The sequence below is a fragment of the Oryx dammah genome, unplaced genomic scaffold (genome assembly GCF_014754425.2).
Source record: "Oryx dammah isolate SB20612 unplaced genomic scaffold, SCBI_Odam_1.1 HiC_scaffold_26, whole genome shotgun sequence".
Taxonomy (NCBI): Eukaryota; Metazoa; Chordata; class Mammalia; order Artiodactyla; family Bovidae; genus Oryx; species Oryx dammah.
Window position 1 is genome coordinate 17,894,192 of NW_024070210.1, and position 10,043 is coordinate 17,904,234.

The window sequence follows — 10,043 nt, forward strand, 5'->3', positions numbered from 1 at the left end:
GTTGTATGGATAGGATTTTTTTTTTAATACCATTGGTTTTATTTATTTTAAATTTATATTCTTATTTTTGACTGTGCGAGGTCTTCATTGCCACACACAGGCTTTCTCTAGTTGTGGGGCTACTGTCTAGTTGGGGTGCACAGGCTTCTCATTTGTGGTACTTTCTCTTGTTGCAGAGCATGGGCCCTAGAGTGTTTGGGCTTCAGGAGTTGTGGCACGTAGGCTTAGTTGTACTGTATGTAGCATGTGGAAACTTCCTGGACCAGAGATTGAAACCATGTGCCCTGCAGAGTCTTAACCACTGGACTACCAGGGAAGTCCAGGATTTTTATTAATATATGGTCTATGATTACAGTGTTACAATTTGCTGGGCCTGACAGATTTTTTATCATTGAGATGTTTATGGAAGAAAGTTTGAATTTGCTGCCAGGCATCGGCTTGTGCATTTGAGTGAGCCTTTGGCTCACCTCCAAGGAATATTGGTTGGCCCAAAATTGCATGCACAGAGGCTCTACAAAAAGGAAAATAAGGTGGGTCAATACAATGGCCAGTTCCTGGATAGTAGATTATCTGGGGTCTGTCTTTCCCATGGGCTTGTAACCGTTCAGAGGCTATACGAGCATAGACTTCACTCTTCCAGTTATGATCATCCATGCCAACAATAAACAGAAAGGGCCCCTGGGCCTTTTCCAATGGAATAAGACTTCGGTGGTTGGTTTTCTCCAGTGGGTTGCCCCAAATATCCACAAAATTTAAAAAGCCTGACTCAGTGATTGTATATTTTTCCAGGTCATAGCTGAGCTCAGGAATAATCATATCTTTGTAACGCAGAGGAGCTATTGTGTTGGCCATGCAGGCATTAATAACTACAGTGGCTGTTATGCCCTTCAAGAAAGAGGCCATTGAGAGACACAGGTCACCTCCTTTGGAATAGCCAAGAAGCCCAACACCAGGGCCTTTCACCTGATGAAAAGAGAATGAGAACAAGTTTAGAATTCATAAATGGAGAATTTAACTGTAATTTTACATTCTCTAGGCAGCTTTCTAAAATGTCATTTGCTTTCCGTCCTTATACAACAGCCCACAAAGTTCAAATATATTTTCTAATGAGCAAATCAATTAATTTCCTAGTACACAGGGCTTCCACTAATGGCCTCCATTTATGGCAACTGGGTCAAAAGTACACACAGAGGCCAATATACCCTATACCTAAATACTTTAAAAAGTTACAAATATTTAAAAGTTAAATAAAATATATTTTTCCTGTAACCTTGATAAATACACCTCCATAACAACTTATAAGCTGAGGTTCAAATTTTATATCTTGGAACTCCTTGGAGTTCTGTACTGGAACATGGCATGGGGGGAGCACCAGCCCCTACCCCAGTCTCTGATTTTTAGCCAACTCTTCTTCTCTTCCCATCTCTGGCTCCATCATGTACCTTAAGAGCCCCCTTACACGTGAACACCCCAGCCTATATGTTTAAGGCCTAGGTATATTCCCATTATGATTATACAGTGGACGTGAGAAATAGATTTAAGGGCCTAGATCTGATAGAGTGCCTGATGAACTTTGGAATGAGGTTCGTGACATTGTACAGGAGACAGGGATCAAGACCATCCTCATGGAAAAGAAATGCAAAAAAGCAAAATGACTGTCTGGGGAGGCCTTACAAATAGCTGTGAAAAGAAGAGAAACGAAAAGCAAAGGAGAAAAGAAAAGATATAAGCATCTGAATGCAGAGTTCCAAAGAATAGCAAGGAGAGATAAGAAAGCCTTCTTCAGCGATCAATGCAAAGAAAACAACAGAATGGGAAAGACTAGAGATCTCTTCAAGAAAATTAGAGATACCAAGGGAACGTTTCATGCAAAGATGGGCTCGATAAAGGACAGAAATGGTATGGACCTAACAGAAGCAGAAGATATTAAGAAGAGGTGGCAAGAATACACAGAAGAACTGAACAAAAAAGATCTTCATGACCCAGATAATCACGATGGTGTGATCACTCATCTAGAGCCAGACATCCTGGAATGGGAAGTCAAGTGGGCCTTAGAAAGCATCACTACGAACAAAGCTAGTGGAGGTGATGGAATTCCAGTTGAGCTATTTCAAATCCTAAAAGATGATGCTGTAAAAGTGCTGCACTCAATATGCCAGCAAATTTGGAAAACTCAGCAGTGGCCACAGGACTGGAAAAGGTCAGTTTTCATTCTAATCCCCAAAAAAGGCAATGCCAAAGAATGCTCAAACTACCACACAATTGCACTCATCTCACACGCTAGTAAAGTAATGCTCAAAATTCTCCAAGCCAAGCTTCAACAATACGTGAACCGTGAACTTCCTGATGTTCAAGCTGGTTTTAGAAAAGTCAGAGGAGCCAGAGATCAAGTTGCCAACATCCGCTGGATCATGGAAAAAGCAAGAGAGTTCCAGAAAAACATCTATTTCTGCTTTATTGACTATGCCAAAGCCTTTGACTGTGTGGATCACCATAAACTATGGAAAATTCTGAGAGAAATGGGAATACCAGACCACCTGACCTGCCTCTTGAGAAATCTGTATGCAGGTCAGGAAGCAACAGTTAGAACTGGACATGGAACAACAGACTGGTTCCAAATAGGAAAAGGAGCACGTCAAGGCTGTATATTGTCACCCTGCTTATTTCACTTATATGCAGAGTACATCATGAAAAACGCTGGACTGGAAGAAACACAAGCTGGAATCAAGATTGCTGGGAGAAATATCAATAACCTCAGATATGCAGATGACACCACCCTTATGGCAGAAAGTGAAGAGGAACTAAAAAGCCTCTTGAGGAAAGTGAAAGAGGAGAGTGAAAAAGTTGGCTTAAAGCTCAACATTCAGAAAACGAAAATCATGGCATCCGGTCCCATCACTTCATGGGAAATAGATGGGGAAACAGTAGAAACAGTGTCAGACTTTATTTTGGGGGGCTCCAAAATCACTGCAGATGGTGATTGCAGCCATTAAATTAAAAGACTCTTACTCCTTGGAAGAAAAATTATGACCAACCTAGATAGCATATTCAAAAGCAGAGACATTACTTTGCCAACTAAGGTCCATCTAGTCAAGGCTATGGTTTTTCCAGTAGTCATGTATGGATGTGAGAGTTGGACTATGAAGAAGGCTGAGCGCTGAAGAATTGATGCTTTTGAACTGTGGTGTTGGAGAAGACTATTGAGAGTCCCTTGGACTGCAAGGAGATCCAACCAGTCCATTCTGAAGATCAGCCCTGGGATTTCTTTGGAAGGAATGATGCTAAAGCTGAAACTCCAGTACTTTGGCCACCTCATGCGAAGAGTTGACTCATTGGAAAAGACTTTGATGCTGGGAAGTGCCGGGAGCCAGCGTGAGGAATCCAGCCCGTAGCAGAAGTTCATGAGGAAGGAAGCTTGACATACACAAAGGGGGGATGAAACCTCAGGGGTCCCCCTGGACATTCTCGAGCATCTACCCCCAAAACCAGAGTCTGCCTACCTTACTACATTATGCTTTCACCTACACTGCTGACATTACGGGGGGCTTTCCCCACTACCTCTCTCTGCAAAGGAGTTAACTTAGAACTCCAGTTAATAAATCTCCTGGGCATGACAAGAGTGTTTCAGTCCACAAGTTCCTCTGATGGCTCTCTAGCCTGCCTGACAGGTTTGTCTGGCCACATGTGATTATTCACAGCCTCTCAATTGTGAGAGGCACGAGATGCTTTAAACTTTGTAAAGTCAGATTCTTTTGAGAAGTTAGAAAACTATTAGTATAGTATTAGTGAGTTAGTTAGAAATTATACAGGTGGAGGTTTTCATTGTTGAGCCAATATTTGCTGCTAAGCCTCCATATCCCTTGCCCCTTATACACACTGATGAACATAACTAGCATATAGGAGGAATAAGTATTAACCTTTGATATTAATCACGTTAGACCTTAGGCTAAGTAAATTCTTTTCTTGATTATAGCCCACTGCACCTTTGCCCTGTAGGAATGCAACTTTATCTGGTGCCTTCAGAGGGTGGTGCCTGATTTAAGAAAAATCACCTTTGGAGAAAATAAGTTTTCTGGTTGACTAATCATCATCAGAAAGGGTCATAAAATGTTAGCAGGCCTCTTGGCCAGAAGATGATGTAAATCACCTGAGAACTCTGTATATTGGAAGGAATGCAAAAAGAAAGCGTGGTTTCAGTAAGGGTCAGGACTAGTGACCCCACATGACTTTGGATTTTCCATTTATATCTATGTATAACAAAAAGTATAAAAGCAGACCTGGAAAATAAAGAAACGGACCAGTTCCTGGAAAGACTGGTTTCCCCCATGTGGTCTTTTCTCGTTCTCTTCTTTTCTGGCTGAATTCCCATCTGGAGCGCGGAGGCTCGCCATGTCTACTTATTTGCCCTGGCTTCTAAGACCCACTTGAGAGGGAGCCCAAGGCGGGGCACCCTCCACTATTCAAGCGGGCGCCAGTGGCCTACATAGATGGTGCAAACCCCTTGTCTAGGAGTTTTATTTGTTCTCCGCGTAAACCAAGTTATTCAGCCTCTTTTCGCCACTAATTTTCCTACTACACGATTCTTTTCTAATCTCTCTCCATATCTTTAATTAAACAATTTTCCTCTAGACACTGACTCTGTCCCCGCTTTGAATTACCCTGGATCCACCGGGGCTGGACCCTGGCAGGGAGGGATTGAGGGCAGGAGGAGAATGGGACGACAGAGGATGAGATGGCTGGATGGCATCACTGACTCAATGGACGTGAGTCTGAGTGAACTCCGGGAGTTGGTGATGGACAGGGAGGCCTGGTGTGCTGCAATTCATGGGGTTGCAAAGAGTCAGACATGACTGAGCGACTGAACTGAACTGATATTCCCATTAATGGACCCAGAGAAGTGGCATAGGGCCTGGAAGCAAGATCAGAGCTGGTTGGCAGATAATTCTGGGGTTCCAGGTCTAAAGGGCATAGTGGGAGGGGCACATGGTTTCCAGGTAGACATATTCCCTTGGTCCCTCAAACTCCACACCCTGTGGGCAGGAATGCAGCCAAAGGAAGGCCAGAGAGTGGTCATCTGAAACAAAAGGCTCCCAGCCTGATAGTATATATTAGTCTCTTTTTGTTCCTGGGGCCTTTTAACCCATAAGTAAATCATCAGTTCAAGATCATCTAGGTTTAGCAGCTTTGTTGAGACCAGTCCCTGAATTCTAACAGAATTAGACCTTGCAGTTCATCTTACTCCTTAACATTAGAATGTGTGGGTTTCTTTAAGTCTAGATAGTAGCAAAGAGTATGTATTCCATTCCATTTATAATAATTCCAAAATATTTTAATTAACTTTTTCAGTCTCAGATAAGTACTTTATCTACAAAACCATAACCCAGTTAATATACTTAACAAAATTAATGATTCCTTCACATCATCAAATACAAATGCCTTTATTCAAATGTCACTGATTCCTTCAAAAATCTCTTTATAGGCAAACTTTTCTCCTCTACACATTTGCATTAATTTTTTTGGGGGGGCATGCATGCAGGATCTTAGTTCCCTGACCAGAGATCACACCTCTGTCCCCCGCAGTGTAAGTGCAAGTGGACCACCACTGGACCACCAGGGAAGAACCTACATTATAATATCTTATAAATGAGAAAAATTGAATCCCAGAGAGGGCACCTCCTTTATTCAGGATTATAAGGCCACTTGGTAGTAGACCCAGAACCAGAATTTAAGGTTAGTGACTTTTAAGTCCAACTCTTTGAATTCTGATCAAGAACTAAAGGGAACTAAACAGTTGAGTCACAGGGGATTGAAGAGAAATAGGTAGAAATGAAAACAGTAATCCTAACAACTTTTGAATAAGCCTTTGTGTCTCATGCCATATTTCCAGCCCTGGGTGTCCTGGTAGAGCTTTTGGATCCAGCCCTGTGTTGGCTTCACCCGCTCTGCTCCGCATTCAGGCAAGCACCAGAACCCACCTTTGGATGCTGTAGCATGAAGTCCACGGCTTCTTCAAAATACTCCAGGCACACATCATTCAGATGTTTAGGAAGGTCTTCGAATCTGAAATAAGCCAGGGCAAGCACAGCAAAACCATGTCCGGCCAGAAGGCTGGCCCTGTATTCACAAAGGCCACCACTACTTCCAAACAGGTCGAGGATTCCAGGGAAGGGTTTGCTGCCTGGAGAGCACCACAAATCATAAGGGTTTTAGGCACTATGGAGACATCCTTGAGTTTCAGAATTTGGTCAGCAAAAAGGAGTTTTTAAAGCAAGGAAGGTTGGGCATGAAGTGGGGGTGTTAAGGTGGAGGAGGACTCTTTTTACTTTTTTTTTTTTTCTAAATAAACTTTGGGGAGAAGGGGGGAACAAAATGCCTTATTTTCTCCAGAAATTTTCACATATTTGCAAAAAACAATAATGATAATATAACCAAGTTAGAAATAACAGCATGAAATATACATTTCTACCAAATTTTCCTTAAAAAAAAAAAAAACACCTGAGAATGCTTTGATAGCTGTAAAACACTCTACATATACAAGGGATTATTAGAATATACTCCCTAACTCCTTATGCTCTCTGCTCCAGCCTTAAAGAATGCCATCCCTAAATTTGCCCTGTTCTCATTGGCCCCTGAAAATGGTATACACTATTCTCCACTCGCCACCTTTTTAGACCTGGTTGATTCATCAGTCTTCAAATTTAAGTTTAGATCTCCATTCCTGGTAGCTTTCCCAACCTCCCCCACCAGCCCCCTCAGGCTGAGTTAAATTAGGTAGCTTTTTATTTGTTCCTACCAGCACCCTGGACCTACAATTCCCATATCATAGCACTTACCATTCATCAGTCCAGCTGTAGTTGCCTATATACTCTATTAGGTGGGAAGTACAGTGAGGCCCACGTCTGACTTTGGTAGTTACTGTAAGTAGCATAATCCTTGATTTAATATATATTTGTTAAATGATTGAACTTTTCTACATTGTTTACATAACATCTTTGAGTCAGAACACAATAAATTTTAAGTGGGCCACAGTAGTACTAAAATAGTTAACAGTTGACTTAATTGAAACCTCATGGTTGGGCAGTGAAAAAATTGTTTAAAAACTTAAAGTCTTTAGGAGATTCTTATTGAATCAGTCAGCATGATTTATTGAGCTTCTATTATATCCCTGTGTAAGCCTCTAGGAATATAGAGATATGGAGATATGTAAGTCACAATTCCAGCCCCAGGAGTTCATAGTTGAGTGGGCAGAGACCAGTTAAGGTTGTAAATTGCTAAAGAACTGTAAGAATAAAGTAGGGCTTCTTGTTTTGGAGAATAATCACAGGATTCAGTTTAGGGATTCTGTGAACAGTGGCAGCTCCAGCATTTGTATATAGTAGGGGTTTCAGTCAGGAATTTGGTTGGAAGGGGTGGGTCAGCTGTCCGGTTTGCAGACCACTTTTACCTAGCAAGCATCTTGTTTTCACTTAGACTAGGGTTTCTAACCTTAGCACTATAGATAACTTTGAGCCAGATAATTCTTTGTTGTGGGGCTGTCCTGTGCATTGTGGGTGTTTCGCACTATCTCTGGCCTCTACCCACTAGGTGCCAATAGCACCCCCTCCCCGAGTTGTGATAAGCAAAAATGTCTCCAGATATTGCCAAATACCCTTGGAGAAGGGAAAATCATCCAGGTTGAGAACCACTGACAGACGGTTTATGACAGGAGGAGGGGACCTGCAAGCAGTTTGTTTGTTTTTCTGTAAGTTTGATGTGAAGAAAGGCAAAAATCATTCTTGCACGTCAGCAGAAGTCATTGCCTAGTATTAGTATTAATATCTGAGATACAGCTGCATGGCTGGCACGTAAGCAGCATAAATGTCCTTTTTGAGTCGGCTGAATGAACTTTTAGCATACAGCTAAGGGAGAAGGAAATGGCAAACCCACTCCAGTATTCTTGCCTGGAAAATCTCATGGACAGAGGAACCTGGTATGCTACAGTCCATGGGGTCTCAAAGAGTCGAACACGACTGAGCAACTTCACTTTCAAGGGAAAGGCAGTACCTCCAGGCACTGCACTGAAATTTACAGCAGAAACTGTCACCCAGAATTCATGGTAGACTCTGGAGCTTGGGGGCGAGTCTGGAGAAGTTCCACAATCGCAGGGTTCCGTAGGCAGACAAGGGGCCGCCCAGGGTCTCGGGACTACACCCAGCTTTCCACAACAGCCTGGGAAGGGGGCGGCTCACCTGGCGGCAGGAAGAGCGTGCCGCGCACCCGGCCCGCGCGCACCGGCTCGCGCCGCACCCCGGGCGCCAGGAAGTCGCGCTCGTGCACCGCCCGGCCCAGGAGCCGCTGGGCCTCGGGCTCGTGACCGTCGAGCACCTCCAGCTCTACGGCGAAGGGCGTCTGCACGTCCCGCTTCACCAGACGAATTAAGGGCTCCTCAGGCTCCAGAGCCCAGAAGAGCCCCATGGGCTCGAGCCCCGCGAAGCTGCCGCCCAGCGCGGGCGCGCGCTCCAGGTCCAGCAGGCCGGCGGCGTCGGCGCAGTAGCGCGCGTGGGCCCTGAAGAGCGCGCCCTTCTCGTCGCGCAGGGACGCGCGCAGCGTGACCGGCTGCCCCGGCGCCAGGCCGCGCACGGCGATGCGCACGGGCTCGTCCCAGCGGCAGCGGCCGGCCGGCTCCAGAGTCACTGTCACCGCCATCCAGATCCCGACGGAAAAGGCGTGGCCAGTCGGAGTCAAGGGCAGGGCTTGACGTCTCTCCACCTCCCTAAAAGGCTGTCGCAATTGGAACCTTAGAGCTACTCCCGTTGGTGGTCGTAGGGACACTCGCTAAACTGCTTTGTGAGGTCTCCTGGAGTATGTGCAGTCCGCTATTGCTTGAGTGGAAGAAAGGTCTGCTAAAGCAAAAGTTACCGTTAATTATTAATCCTGCAGTCCAGAGTTCAGTTCTGTTCAGTTGCTGAGTCGTGTCCGACTCTTTGTGACCCCGTGAACCGCCGCACGCCAGGCCTCCGTGTCCATCACCAACTCCCGGAATCCACCCAAACCCATGTCCATTGAGTCGGTGATACCATCCAACCATCTCATCCTCTGTCGTCCCCTTGTCCTCCCGCCCTCAATCTTTCCCAGCATCAGGGTCTTTCCGAATGAGTCAGTTCTTTGCATCAGGTGGAGTTTCAGCTTCAACATCAGTCCTTCCAATGATCACCCAGGACTGATCTCCTTTAGGATGGACTGGTTGGATCTCCTTGCAGTCCAGGGGACTCTCAAGAGCCTTCTCCAACACCACAGTTCAAAAGCATCAATTCTTCAGTGTTCAGCTTTCTTCACAGTCCAACTCTCACATCCATACATGACCACTGGAAAAACCATAGCTTTGACTAGACAGACCTTTGTTGGCAAAGTAATGTCTCTGCTTTTGAATATGCTGTCTAGGTTGGTCATAACTTTTCTTCCAAGGAGTAAGCGTCTTTTAATTTTATGGCTGCAATCACCATCTGCAGTGATTTTTCCAGAAAAGTAAAGTCTGCCATTGTTTCCACTGTTTCCCCATCCATTTGCCTGAAGTGATGGGACCAGATGCCATGATCTTAGTTTTCTGAGTGTTGAGCTTTAAGCCAATTTTTCACTCTCCTCTTTCACTTTCATCAAGAGGCTCTTTAGTTCTTCACTTTCTGCCATAAGGGTGGTATCATCTGCATATCTGAGGTTATTGATATTTCTCCTGGCAATCTTGATTCCAGCTTGTGCTTCTGTCAGCCCAGCATTTCTCATGAGGTACTCTCCATATAAGTTAAATAAGCAGGGTGACAATATACAGCCTTGACATACTCCTTTTCCTATTTGGAACCAGTCTGTTGCTCCATGTCCAGTTCCAGCTGTTGCTTCCTAAACTGCATACAGGTTTCTTAAGAGGCAGGTCAGGTGGTCTGGTATTCTCATCTCTTGAAGAATTTTCCACAGTTCATTGTGATCCACACAGTCAAAGGCTTTGGCATAGTCAATAAAGCAGAAATAGATGTTTTTTTGGAACTCTTGCTTTTTCGTTGACCCAGCGG

The 10,043-nt window shown here is 44.5% G+C and overlaps 1 protein-coding gene across 1 annotated transcript; it reads right to left on the minus strand.

Moving 5' to 3' along the window:
* Nucleotides 1-287: 287 nt before the first annotated feature.
* On the minus strand, nucleotides 288-8,835 carry ACOT6 (acyl-CoA thioesterase 6). Its single transcript, XM_040227592.1, has 3 exons — nucleotides 8,229-8,835; nucleotides 5,976-6,178; nucleotides 288-963 (listed from the first exon to the last, which is right to left on the minus strand). Exons 1-3 carry the CDS (start codon nucleotides 8,683-8,685, stop codon nucleotides 358-360), a joined length of 1,266 nt encoding a protein of 421 aa, XP_040083526.1. The 5' UTR covers nucleotides 8,686-8,835; the 3' UTR covers nucleotides 288-357.
* Nucleotides 8,836-10,043: the final 1,208 nt, after the last annotated feature.